The sequence below is a fragment of the Pipistrellus kuhlii genome, unplaced genomic scaffold, assembly GCF_014108245.1.
Source record: "Pipistrellus kuhlii isolate mPipKuh1 unplaced genomic scaffold, mPipKuh1.p scaffold_m20_p_9, whole genome shotgun sequence".
NCBI lineage: Eukaryota > Metazoa > Chordata > Mammalia > Chiroptera > Vespertilionidae > Pipistrellus > Pipistrellus kuhlii.
In genome coordinates this window covers 29551131-29565910 of record NW_023425595.1, presented here as the reverse complement: position 1 = coordinate 29565910, position 14780 = coordinate 29551131, and the positions used below count along the sequence as shown (strand labels likewise).

Here is a 14780-nt window from a genome sequence, read left to right as displayed (position 1 = left end):
GAAGACTTCTCATTGCAGGGGCTGGAAACCTGGACTGGGGGCCTGGTGAGGGGCTGGGACCACTTGCTTATCAGGGGCATTTAGACCACTGATATATCCCTCCAAGTTTTTAGCTACTACACATGGGTATTTGACCAGCCTAGTCTGCAACTCTGCCCTTCCTACCAATCTCCATGTGGCTGCTTCTTTATTTTTTAGTTATAAGACTTCATGCAGTTCTCAATGATGATTGTTTTGTACTTTAGTTGTAATTTTTATGTGGTTGTGGGAGGATGTGAGCAACATTTACTTATGTTGCCATCTTGATTGAACCCCTTTCAGCTTGTATTTCACAAGTTTCCTATTGTTATGCATACTCTTAGAACAATTCTACCATTTTCTATCTTTAAATGTGTTCTCTTTTAAATTTCATAAATTATTAAATTTCTGAAATATAATAGCATGTTGTTAGAAACATAATACCATGAAGACTTTTTAATTCATATTTCAAGTTTCTAGAAATATAGCTGGGGTATATAATAAGCATTCAAAATATGTTTAGCCAAAACCGGTTTGGCTCAGTGGATAGAGCAGCGGTCTGTGGACTAAAAGGTCCCAGGTTCGATTCCAGTCAAGAGCATGTACATTGGTTGTGGGCACATCCCCAATAGGGGGTGTGCAGGAGGCAGATGGTTGATATTTCTCTTTCATTGATGTTTCTAGCTCTCTATCTCTCTCCCTTCCTCTCTGTAAAAAATCAATAAAATATATTTTTTAAAATATTTTTAATAAGTTCATGCAAGAATGAAGGAAATGACTCCATTTGCCAGAAATGCATTTATCATATTTATGATACTTTTATTTGTTTATTTTGTGCTTTTTTTATATATAGTTGTATGTCTACTTGTTTTAATTTGCTTATTAGCTTATATGGGCTTGGAGAGAGTGACTGCTTGCTTATCTGCATTTTATTTCCTTCCTTCCATTTTTCCTTCCTTCCTTTCTTTTTATACCTTTCCTTTCTTTTTTCCCCCCCTTTTTATATTTTTTTCCTATGTTTTGAATAGGTAATATTTTTGAATTTATCTAAAAAGAGATAGGAGAAGAAAGAAAAAAAGGGGAGGGATGGAATGAAATGGGACAAGTTCACAACAAAATCACTTTTCTCCATATTTCTAAAATTGTTATCAGAACCAAAGATCCCTACCTTCAAAAAGACTATTTTGCAGTCACTCTCCTGAGAGCCCCTTTGACATCCTTGTTCCTCAGACTGTAAATGATGGGGTTCAGCATGGGTGTCACTGCAGAATAGAAGACAGAGATCATTTTATCCCTGTCATTCATTATCTTGGAGTTTGGCCTCATGTAGGCAAATATTGCTGAGCCATAGAATAGGACAACAACAATGAGATGGGAGCCACAGGTAGAAAAAGCCTTGAGCCTCCCCTCCCCAGACTGCATCTGGACCACAGTGGAGATAATATGCCAGTAGGAGACAAGGATCAGGGAGACAGGAGCTAAAAGGATGACCACACCCATTGCAAAGATGGCCATTTCTGTGCTGTAGGTATCTGCTGAAGCCAGCTTTAGGAGTGCAGGAGGTTCACAAAAGAAATGGTTAATGATATTGTTCCCTCGGTAGGGCAGACGCAATGTGAATGTGGTGTCCACCAGAGACACAAACGCTCCACTGGCCCAGGACCCTGTAGCCAGCTGGACACATATCCAATGTGTCATGATGGTGGAGTAGTGCAGGGGCTTGCAGACAGCCACGTACCGGTCATAGGACATCACGGCCAGCAGAGCACACTCTGTACACCCAACCAGAAGTAAAACAGCCATTTGTGTTGAGCACCCAAAAAAGGAAATGGTTTTCCTCTTTACCAGGAAGTGGATTAGCACCTGGGGGACTGTAGTAGTGGAAAAACAGAGGTCAGCAAAAGACAAGTTTCTAAGGAAGAAGTACATGGGTGTGTGGAGTCTGGAGTCCATGTGAGTGAGCACAATGATGAGCAGGTTTCCCAGCACAGTCAGCAGGTAGATGATCAGAAAAAGGAAGAAGAGCAGGACTTGTGTCTGTGGGTCCTGTGAAAGGCCCAGGAAGATAAATTCAGTCACATAGGTTTGGTTTTCTTCTCCCATGAGTATTTATATTACTGTTTATAGGAAGCACCAAGAAAAGAAACATTTCAGTTATTTTTGAAAAATCTGTGTAACTTAGATATTTTATAAACAGTATGTAAAACTAGGCTATTGATCTTCATTCTTAACAGCTATCAAATGTTAGAAGATAGACTTCTCTTTTTGCTCAGTTCTGACAATTAAAATATATTTTTTATTTTCTCTCTTCCTGAATTTTTTATTAGCATCAGAGGGGCATAAATTATCCTGCATAGGCTGTAGGACTAACACATAGTCCTGAAAAGATTCTAATGTGTTCACAGTGCATCCTTCCTTTTTTGTATGTTTGAGAGTCACACAAATGGATGTTGCTTTAAGCCAATTAGATTTTTGTGCATTAAACTGTATGATAGCATTTATGAAGGCTGATTTTTTTTCATCATATTTACAAAATAATTCTAAAGAAATACTCTAAGCAAGAAATGAAAATTTAAAGGAAGGTATAGTAGTCTGTAATCTCGGTCCTTAACCAGTCATTTGCTTTCAATGTGAAGAGGGTGCTGAGAAACATCAAGAAAAACAACTGCTTCATTGGTCAGTGCATTTAGTAGCATCTTTTAAACATGCCCTCATCTATTCTTCACGCTTGTATAAGGCCCTTGGCAACAATAGTACTATATATCATGTATTGGACACTTTTCTGGTGCCAATAGTTATTAATATTTATTTTACATTCTTTACTTTTTATTTTACATCCTCTTTAAGTTCATATGAGGTAGTTATTATTCACAGTATACAGATGATGAAACAAAAGACTCGGAGAAATTTTCAAACTGTTTCCTCTAAGCCTTCCTCACTTGTTCTGTAGCCTGCAATTCTTTTTCTTTCTTAATCAAAAATTGGTTGTAGAGGAGGTTAAACTTTCACCTAATTCTCTATGCTTATTCCCCACACTCACTCCCTGAAGACAAGACATTCTCAATTTTAAGGGTTTTCAAGCTAATCTGCTATGACAGAACTCTCTGTAAGCATAAAAATAACAGTCAGGCATATTTTAACAGATATTTTAAAACTTTTTTGAGGGGTCTTGTCCTATGAGAATAGAAAAAACAACAACAAATATTAAGAAAGGTGATAAAGATTATTTGAAGACAATCTGGTTGTATATCTTTTTAAAAATTAAAAAGAGCCAATTTCAAGCCTATGATAACTGATAAGAAATGTGATCTGGTGTAAGATGAAGTAATTGACAAATAAAAAATAAGACTTCTATTTAGTGGATACCACCATAAACAAAATTAAAAGAAATAAATCTAAGAAAATATTTAATAGGAAAAAAAGTTATTCCTAACATATAAAGATCTCTTAAAATCAATAATGAAAGACATATAACACATTACAAAAAGTGGGCAAAGGATTTAAGTATCCAATTCACAAAAAATAAGTAAAAGAAAAAAAAGTAAAACTGAATAATAAACACGAAATAAAAACATGCACATTAAAACAAATGAGATTGATTTGCCTTTTAGGTGAAACTTAAAATGCTGTTCATCCAAGTTTGATGACTTATCAAGTTTGATGACAGGTTAGTAAGTGAAAAACTAACCATCAGACTATGTGTGATGTTACTATAATCTTTTAAATGGAGTGTGAATGGGGTGTTTATGTGTACATGTGTATTTGGAGTGTCTGTGTATTTCCAGAGACATTTCTCCTGTAGTGAGAGTCCACTGAGCATGGACTGCCTCATTTATAAGGAGAGAGCATACATAGCTCACTGATTGGAAGTCTGCAGCTAAACTGAAGGTCTTGAATCCTGATTTCTAGTTAATGGGCAACCAACAGCAAATTACTTAGCTTTTCTGTGGCTAGCTTTCCTCATCTGTAAAGTAATGACATAAGTAATACCTGTCCCATAATGTTTATCTAGAGATTAAATAAAATGTAAACCACTTAAAGAATTTAGGACAGCAAAGGCTAGCTCATAATACTATATAATATTTCATGATAGTGAGATCATGATCTAGAAGTAACTGCAAGATAATGAAAAGAGTTGTTAAAGACAAAGTATGGTAACACATGGCTCCAGTGTTTGGCTTAGGAAAATGCTTATCCTCACTATTTTTACCCTTTGCATTCTTTAGCTCTTGGTCCATTCTTGGGAACTAGCAGTGTGTTGCTAGGAAAATTTAATGTGAAGACCAAATGTGATAGGTAATACAGTGTCTTTTAAATATGGGATTAAGTATTTGTCTCCTTGGATTGAATTGCTTCTTCAGGCAGTAAGGTGTGTATCACTTATCTCTAGTATCTGTATAGCAATATCACCTGACACATAGAAGGGGTTTCCAAGTGAGTTGAATAAATAGACTCATGCCAACACTTCACACCAACACATTCATTCTCTCAAGAGAAATGTGAGAAAAGGTTACTATGTTTGCTATTGAGATATGAATTCTGATCTGAGGTTGGAAGGATCTTGGTTTAGAAAACCCCAGGATTGAAACTTTATTTGTAGGTGCTCTCACTCCTGGGAGCATGCGCATACCTTTCCCCTCCCTTCTCCTTTCCCTTCCACCTCCCTGCCCCAGACACCTTACCATTAGCTTCCTCATTTCCAAGCTCCAAAGGCCCTTCCTTTACTTCTATAGCTTGTTTCCTAAGCCCATTTATTTTGGGAATTACTTTTTCTACCTCTGTGATTTACTAAATAAATGATCTCTTACAAACTAACAAACAAACAAATCCCAGGATCAATCACCAGGTTAAAGAGAGTGAATGATCTGACTATCAGTGGCATCCAAATGAAGAAGGGCTAGTTCAGTGTGACAGGGGACAGATACCAGATGCCTGGTATCACACAGGTTGGCATGCTCACACAGCCTTGTGTGGCCGTCCAGGGATTCCTGACCACAAGAAGATCCTATCTGTGAACCCTGGGGCAGAAAGTTCAGGTTTTATCCATTCCAGCCTATTCTCCGTGTCCAAACACGAGTGACTAAAAGGAATGAGGAAGAAATCCCTGAATGGAGAGCATTGAGACAGCAAGAGGCAGAAGAGAATCTGGCAGATTAGTTTTTAATGCAAAAGAAGAGGCAATAGGTGTCCACAATCCTTGCAGGCACTCTGCTATCCCTGATCCATAGCTTAATCCTCACCAGAGGAACTGCAGAACGGGATTCCTGAGGCTATTATCTCAGAAGCAACAAAACAAACAACAATAAAACCCCACATATTCTCTATAGAAGCCAAATGGAAAATCAAAGGCAAAGCCTACTCCAGATTAATGGAATCAAGATTTCAGACTCTCTCAAAAGATTCATTCCCCCTCATCATCCCACCCACTCACCTGGTGGCCTGGCAGGAGGCAAACCCCGGACCACGGGGTCAGTGATGAAGAGTTAAGTTAATGGATGAAGGAAGGTGTGGTTTCTGCAGTTTGCTTATTCATATCCTAATAGGCAAACTCTACTACAGTTTACCAAATAAACTGATGGTTGGGACATCATCTGGGCTGAGTCTTAGTCTATCCCAAGCCAAGGAGCACCATTTTATTAAAATCCCCAACTCACCAAGGAACCAGGGTGGAGGATTTTCCTAGAAGGAAGTATTTAAACCTGAGGTCCTAAGAGCCATTGTTAACAGGGAATCCCCTGGGGCAATCAGTGCTATTAACTTTTTCTTAACCTTTCTACAAGGAGAGATACCCTGGGGCCTTTTTTTTTTTTTTTTTTTTTTTAATTTCTATCACAAACTAAAATACCTGAATGTTATCTGATGCCAGATATTACACTACAATTTCTCAAATCATTCTAAGGACCTCTGGAGTCTCCAGGTACTCTGTCAAAATTTTTTTTAAAATAGTGTTTCAATAATGATGCTAACACAAAAGGCAGCTGACATCAATATAGTCTCCATTGTCTGGATGAAGCCAGGGGATTTCAAAACTCTTGTCTGCAATTGTACTCAAAATGCTTTAATTGCTAATGGGGAAAATCAAACAAACAAAGCAAGAAATCCATGATGTTGCTCAAGACACATGGGCTGTTTAAATGTGGGCTTTATTGTAGTGAGACAAATACTAAGTGTTGTGTGAACCAAGCACCACATGAGCAAGCGCACAAGAGAATTCTTGATTTTCCCACCAAACTACCCCCTTTTTGAGTCTTTCCCATTATCCACAGAATTGCTCAGTTCAAAGACTTAGTAGGAATATTTCTTTCTCTCTTTTTTCATCTTGTACATGCTATCAACCCACATGTCTTACCATCTCTGCTTCTCCACTTCTCTACCTAGTTTAGATGGTCATCTCTCCCCTGGGCTACTACTGAGACCTTCTGATTGCTTTTCTTGATTCCATGCTTTTCTACCTACTATCCATTCTCCACACAATGACTCAAAGTGACCTTTTAAAAGTATAATATCAGAATGGCTTTCTATTGAACATAAAATAGAACCAATCTCTTTTTTAGGATTTCTAAGGCTACAGCCTTAGTTGAATTGTATCATCCAAAAATATATGTCCACTTGGAACCTCAGAATGTGACCTTATTTGGAATAAATGTCTGTGGAGATGTAATTAAGGAAAATCTCAAGACAAGATCATCCTGGATGAGGGTGGACCCTCAACCAGTGACAGATGTCCTTTTAAGATGAGGAGAAGAAACAAGGACAGAGGAAAGAAGGCACTGTGAAGAAAGAGGTGGAGACTGGACTGCGCTGCCATAGCCAAGGAATACAAAACTGGAAGGTACAAGGAAGGCTTAGAGAGCACAGACTGCAGATACCTTGATGTTAGACTTTTGGCATTGTGAAAGAAAAGATCCACAAGCCAACCTGACAAGCTCAGGGAAGGCCTGTGTGGCGGTCTTGTAAACCCAGAGACCTAAGATAACCACAAGAGATGGTTTGAAAATTAAATATCTAACAAGTTATAGTAGGTAGTCACGTCCCAGAGATTTCACCTGACAAAGATCAACTTTGATCTTTTACTGAGCCCCTCTGCCTTCCTGCATCTAAGATAACATATCTGCGAGATGTCTGGGTAACTTGTAACTTCCTTTTACCCCGGACCCCTCAGGGCACAACAAATGGCCTCGAGACATTCCTCATTGTTATTGTTATCAAGTTAATTGTCAACTGTTAATTACGTTAGAGTATCCTGTATCCATCTCTGTGAAAGAAGCTCATGTCCATCATTTAACCTTTTACCCTATCCCAGAGGTTTCCCCGCTTCGCTCTGTCCCACCTCCCTAATCTATCACCAATGAATTTCATGTAACTCAACTACGTCCCTTTCCTTTGATTGCAATATAGAAATGTAACCCGCCGTTCTCCGGAGCATTATCTCAATCCGTTGAGGTTCTGCTTCCCGGCACGTGTCGACAATTTTGGCTCAAATTAACTCACAAAAAAATTCTTTACAGGTTTCAATGTTTTTTTTTTCGTTAACAGCATCTAGAACTATGAATTTCTGTTGTTTTGAGCCACAGCGCTTGTGATAATTTATTATGGCAGCCCCAGGAAATGGATGCAAAGATCCCACTTGAGTCTTTGCCTGTTTCTGTGATCTCATTCATTGTCCTCTCCCAGTCCACTCATCACCTTCCAATCTGACCTTTTCTCTGCCTTGATGTCAAAAAACTCATTCTGATCCAAGCCATTTAGACTCTGTACTCTCTGCCTGGTCCCTTTTCCCCCAAAGCTCTCCTTGATTGGTCCTTTTTTTCAACTTTAAATGTCAACTTCTCAGAAAGGACTTTCCTAACCACCTACTTAAAATGCCAACCCACCCTTCCTTGATTTTATTTTCTCATAGCACTTATTACTATCAGATATATTATGTTATAAATTTATTTATTTACCACCTTCTTCTGGTGTAAGTCTATGGGGATAGGAATTTTGAACTTCTTTCATTGCAATATATATTTACCATCTAGAAGAGTTCTCAGTAAATATTTAGTTAATAAATGAACTCAAATTGTGCTATTGAAATCAATGTCTTATGAGTAGATCTAATACAAAGTAACAGTAATACAACCTGGGCATAAAAAAAGAAAATTTATTTCCTTTGAAAACTGAATACTATTTGCTTTAGAACAGCGTTTTTCAACCGCTGTTCCGCGGCACACTAGTGTGCCGCGAGATGTTGCCTGGTGTGCCGTAGGTGCAGACAAGACAAGAATTTTATAATTTTTCACTATTTTGTTTACTTAATATTTCATAATAAAGTAATTATAAAATACTTTCTTTGTGTTTATTTGATTCCTATTCAAGAGAATTACTTTATATATAGTCAATATAGGCACAGAGTTAAATTTTTTAACATTTTCTAATGGTGGTGTGCCTCGTGATTTTTTTCATGAAACAAGTGTGCCTTTGCCCAAAAAAGGTTGAAAAACACTGCTTTAGAAAACAAGTTGTTCCCAGAATATGGTAACTTCAGGAGCTTGTTAGTTTCTCTATTGATGTAGTAATTCATCTAGCCTCTACTGCACAGTCATTAATATAGTGTGGCATCCAGTCATTTACAAATATCTGTCAGTATCTGTTTTCTTACTCTGTTGATGCCCCCATTTTCCTATTGAGGTCAGTTACATTGTTTTTATATAATTCAAAGATCATTCCAATTATGTGTTATGACTTCCCTGCTACTTAAATTCAAAGAAAGAGGAAGTGGAAAGGTGAGCTTCTGTTTGAATGGTCATGATGAGACAGGATAGTTAGATGTTAGGAAATTTTTTGAATAGTGGGAAAAGGGAAAACAGATGGTTAGACAAATAGGGCCAAACAATTCAAGCAATTTACAGCCATCTAGTGAATCACAAGATCTTATCTTCCTTAACCAAGAACACCAGAGAGCAAAAGGTTTACACCTCTTCTCCTTAAATCACCTTAGTCAGGGAGATAGATAACAGAGACCCAATTAGTGCCAGCCAAACTGAAGGATGGATGAAGTCAGGGAGATAAGTAACAACAACAAAACAATTAGAACCAAACAAATGCAAGGTAGAGGCAAAGCTTTCCAGAAAATGACCTTTATTCCTTTATGTGCTCATTTGGTACATCAACATATTAAAAAAAAAACTGGAAAGCTGATGAATATTCTGCTGAAACTCACCCCTGAGATCTCCTCTAAGATTTCTATCTGCAAAAGAGAAAAGGGAAAAAAAACAAACAAAAACAACAACAACAACAACAACAAAAAACAGCACAGCTGCCTCAGGAGAAAGCCCACCTTTCTCCTACATTCTAAGTGTCTCCAAGAGACTTACAACCAGGGGAGCAATAGGCCTCAGCAGCTTGTTCCTGAACCTGTGGCTAACCTCCAAGGCAACCTTTTCTCTGACTTTTCAATGAGGTTACCACAGTCCCACCTTGGTTCACTCGTGTCACTGTGACTTTTACTTCTCAGTGAGCTAACCACAGCCCTGCCTTAGCTCACTTAATATTTGTAGAAACCCAAAGCAGCCCCACTTAGATTCTCTCCTAAGCCCTCCTTGTTTCACTGTCTCCAGCTTTAATAAACATCTATTCAAAATAGCCTGGACGGCTGTTGTGAAATCTTTCCTGCACAAAGAACCCACACACTACAAGCCCGCCCCTTTCTGGTGACAATGAGGCAGCAGCATGTCTAAAAGAAATTGCTGTTATCTATAACAGAGCTTCTCAAAGAAGCTTTAGTGCATGAACAGTTTTTTTTTTTCTTGTATAGATGCATACTAGTCCACATAATCTGAAAACAATACACATCACATGTACATAGTGAATCTATTGTAGTTTTGCCCACAGTTCCATGCAGAATCATTCTTATGCATGATACATGCAGTTCTGCAAGGATACCATCATAGAATTAATAGCATTAGCTCCTCAGAACAGGCCGTGGACATTGAAGCTGCAGCAGCCAGAAGTCAACATGGCAAGCCTGACTTTCCTCGGGGCCTTCTCATTTTCTCTGGCGCATGCCTTCACCCACAATCTGTTTGCAGATGCCTTAAGATAGGGGTGTCGAACTCAATCAGAGAAGGGGCCAAAATCTAAAATCCAGCCTAAATCGCGGGCCGAATGGTTTACTGAACAGTCATAAACTGTCATTGTGATGGAAACGCAGCGGAGTGCAGTGATGACAGCGCGGTGCGGGCCACATTGCAAGGCCTGGCAGGACGGATTTGGCCCGCGAGCCTTGTGGTTGACACATGTGCCTTAAGAGAAGGTCATGAAGTAAGAGTAGAATTTAAAGTTGAGATGGTTCCAGGAAAAAAAATAATTTGCTCCCATACTCTTTTCACTTTGGGGAAGGAGGGTTTGGCTGTGGTAAACATCACTATCTTTATATGACATAATCCCTTCAAAAAGCTCCATGGCAGATGAGGTGAGACGAGTCAGGGAATATATGTAATGAAGCACAAAATAATGGAATATGTTTGTGTCATGGGACTTCTGCTAGGAAAAATGAGTAGAAATGGGCAAGACAGTGATGGTCCCAGTTATGCTTTTCATGCTTATAGGCCCCACAAGCAGGAATTGGAATTGGTAGTATTTCTAAACACTAATAAAATATTGGGGGTTGGGGTGGGGCAGTATATATGCTGAATATTGGTGAAAAGCTACAGGTAGGTCCCTGGTGGTGCTTCTACCAGAACAAAGGGTTATACTGGTAATTTGAAAAGAACAAAAGGGCCATGTCACCCCTCAGAACAACACCCAACTTCTGGAGTTAGTTCTCACATGTCATCCATTCTCTTTCACTTCCCCTCAAAAGAGAACTTAGTGGGTACTGGCATAAACAAGCCTGCAGAAGAGGGGAGAACATGTCTGAAAGGAAATAGCTATGTCACAGGAGTTTCTGACCCTGAAAGTTCTATGTCTCAATCCTTGTTTCCTCAAGCTTGCAGTTGTCCTTGAAATGAAGCAGTGTGTGATATATGAAAGATTATTGTCTATGTGCTAACAGCTCCCCCAGGTGTGGCTGAATTGACAACAGCAGTATTTTGTGACTCTACAGAATAAAAAATAAGATTCCATATCAGAGCTTCAAGGTATCTTTGATATTTTCTGATAGGAAATGTAGCATCTAGCATATTGACATCAGTTAGAATTCCAAGGTCTGTGGATGGCTAGAGGTAATATTGACAGATGGGTTTGACAAGATGTGGAGTTTAGAACTCAAAGGTAATGTCTCTGGGTGAAAATCAATTAGTGAATATAAAATACAGTGTAAATGAAGAATGTTAAATATTTTTAATATTTATATATTTTTCAAATAGATTAATAATATATCAAAAAAGCTTTTTCTTTTGAGGCAGGTGAGCTACAACTACAAAGAAGTTTGAGAAAAGTGCAGTAATCAAACTTAAAAACATCTTAGATATACCAGGGTACTTTCATGACCCCTATTGATGTATCACCTTAGAAACAGTTCAGAGAGAACATTGTTAAATATGTCAAATCACTTTGGAATGGCTTCATCTCTACAACTCTTTATCAATATAAATATAACTAGAGGCCTGCTGCACAAAATTTGTGCACTCAGGGGGTGAGGGGCTCTCAGCCGGGATGGTGAGAGGGCACAGGCCAGGCCGAGGGACCCCAGAAGTGCACTATCAGGGCCAGGGAGGGACACAGGAGGTTGGCCAGCCAGGAAGGACCATGGGAGGGCTCTGGAGCATGTCCAGCCGGTCTCAGTCCCAGTCTGCAGACCCCAGCAGCAAGCTAACCTACTGATCAGAGTGTCTGCCCCCTGGTGGTCAGTGCGCATCATAGCAAGCAGTTGAGTGACTTTAGCACATCATTAGCATATTATGCTTTGATTGGTTGAATGGATGACCAGACATTTAGCACATAAGACTTTTATTATACAGGATTGTCTCCGAGAGGCTTGATCTTCCAACTATTTTCTAAAAATGCTTGTTCCTGTTCTTCAGGCTGTAAATAAATGGGTCCATAATGGATGTGATGACTGAATAAAACATGCAGGCCTCTTGTATACCTCCATTCATTTTTTTGGAATTTGGATGCATGTAAGTAAATGTGGTCAAGCCTTAGGAGAAGTAAACAAGGAAATGAGAACCACAGGTAGAAAAGGGCTTGAGCCTTCCCTCACCTTACTGTATCTGAATCACAGTGGAGATAATATTCCGATAGAAGACCAGGATAAGGGAGAGGAGACCTAGAAGGATTACAACACCCATTGCAAAGAGGGCCATTTCAGCTTAGTAGGTTTCTACTGAAGTCAATTTTAAGACTGCTGGAGGTTCACAAAAATAATGATTAATTACATTCTATTCCCATTATGTGATACATAAAGTAAAAGCTGTGTCTACTAGAGACAAAAATGAGCCACTGGCCTAAGACTTTATGACCAGCTTGAGAAAAACCCTCTGGATTATGAAGGTGGAATAGTAAAGGGGCTTGCAGACATCCACATAATGGTCATAAGCCACCACTACTGGGAGGGAACTCTCTGTACCTCCAGCTACTAGGGAAAAAAAATCATCTGAATTGAGTACCCAGCAAAGAAAATGTTCTTTCTTTTTTTAAAATATATTTTATTGATTTTTTTACAGAGAGGAAGGGAGAGAGATAGAGAGCTAGAAACATCGATGAGAGAGAAACATTGACCAGCTGCCTCTTGCACACCCCCTACCGGGGATGTGCCCACAACCAACGTACATGCCCCTGACTGGAATCAAACCTGGGACCTTTCAGTCCACAGACCGACGCTCTACCACTGAGCCAAACCAGTTTCGGTGGAAATGTTCTTCCTTTACCAGCAAATGGAATAGCATTTGGAGGACAATTATTATAGAGAAACAGAGAGAGTTAAATTATATGTTTTTTAAGGAAAAAGTACATGGGGCATGAAATTGTAAATCATGGTGTATTAGCACAGTGATGAGATTTACAAATAGAGTCAGCGGGTACGACGTGAAATACCACACACAGCATGATCTGGGTCTGCTGATCTGAAGAGAGGCCCAGCAAGATGAATTCAGTAAGATAGGTTTGGTCTTTTGCGCTCATTGATGTGTATTCCTGTCTACAATAAATGCAGCAATTAAACGTTGACGATGAAGCACCCGATGCTGAAAGTGACGATCTCCTTGGAAAAGCAAATTAATTTGCTTAAAAAAACTTCTTGTAAACATTTAAGACACTTAAATGTCTAAAATTTCTATTCTTATGTTCCTACTGAAGCTAGCTTACATTTTGTTGGATTTTAAGAAATATAGAGTTCTCCTGGATTGTCCTCCTTTTGCCCCCCATTTTTCTAGTTTACTTTACTTTTCTTTTTTTCTTTTTTCTTCTTCTTTTTTTTTTTTTTTTAATATATTTTATTGATTTTTTACAGAGAGGAAGGGAGAGGGATCGAGAGCTAGAAACGTCGATGAGAGAGAAACATTGACCAGCTGCCTCCTGCACACCCCCCACCAGGGATGTGCCCTCAATCAAGGTACATGCCCCTGTCTGGAATCGAACCTGGGACCTTCCAGTCCGCAGGCTGACACTCTATCCACTGAGCCAAACCGGTTTCGGCTCTAGTTTACTTTTCAATCAGCAGACTCACTTTCATCAAGAAGCAGAACCAATACTTAACTTTTCTTTTATGTTTCCAGGAGATTTTTTATCATTTTTTTTAAGCAGTAAGAATATTTTAAGAGAACATTTTAGATCATACTACAGCCACAATCCTAGTTCTTCCCTAAATTCTTCATTGGATCAGAGAAGCGAGACTTGACAGCAGTGCTCAAGAGTAAGGCATGATGAAGCCTTATGATCATAGAGCCAAGATAGTTGAGATGAGGACAAACTTAGGCAACACCACCAACAGTGGAAATAGGGAGGGCCACTTTATGGAGACCAAATGCAGCCCTAATAGCTTCCTGCATAAAGTGTCTTATCTGGCATAACATTGTTCGTGCTCATTCATGCTATGGAAATCAGGCTCTGGTCCAATGCTGTGAAACCAGGCAGGAAACACCATTCAAAGTCTTTACATTGCTATATGTCAGGAACAAGTGAGGAATAGAATGGCTGGAGACAAGCTAATAGGGAAGGAGATCAGAAAGAGTTGGGGAGGGTAGCATGGTCATGGGGAAATGCCTGATATCCCTGAGAAGGATTGAGGGACTAGTCCTAGAACTTCCCATTAAAACAAAGATGTCAGAACAGACATGAAGTGAAATTTTTACCAAAAAATGTTTGAAGATGTGTATAAATATCAAGTTGTCAAGGGATGGACTGTGATGGTCAGTTTTGTGCTTTTGGGTTTTTGTGTGTGTGTTTTTTTTTAATCTTTATTGTTGAAAGTATTATATATGTTTTCCTTTTTTCCCCAGTGACCCCCTCTAGCCTGCCCCCATACTCCCTACCCCCGCCCAGGCCTTCACCACCCTATTGTTTGTGTCCATTGGTTATGCATATATACATACAGTTCTTTGGTTGATTACCTTCCACCCACGCTCCACCCACCTTCCCTCTAAGATTCCGCACTCTGTTCCATGCTTCCATGTCTCAGTGATGGTCAGTTTTATGTATCAACTAAGCTTTAGCCTTAGTTTTTCTTTTTTCTTTTTTTTTTTTAATATATTTTATTGATATTACACAGAGAGGAATTGAGAAGGACAGAGAGTCAGAAACGTCGATGAGAGAGAAACATCGACCAGCTGCCTCTTGCACAC

At 39.1% G+C, this 14780-nt stretch overlaps 1 protein-coding gene and 1 pseudogene across 1 annotated transcript; both read right to left on the bottom strand.

The window, feature by feature from the left end:
- Positions 1-1197: 1197 nt before the first annotated feature.
- LOC118713523 (olfactory receptor 2D3) lies at positions 1198-2121 on the bottom strand. Its single transcript, XM_036428153.1, has one exon. It carries the CDS (start codon positions 2119-2121, stop codon positions 1198-1200), a length of 924 nt encoding a protein of 307 aa, XP_036284046.1.
- Positions 2122-11996: 9875 nt separating this feature from the next.
- On the bottom strand, positions 11997-13122 carry LOC118713198 (annotated as a pseudogene).
- Between the last annotated feature and the right edge of the window lie 1658 nt (positions 13123-14780).

Bases quoted from the DNA above. Each gene is read 5' to 3' on its own strand.
- LOC118713523 (XM_036428153.1), bottom strand. From the start codon at position 2,121: ATGGGAGAAGAAAACCAAACCTATGTGACTGAATTTATCTTCCTGGGC.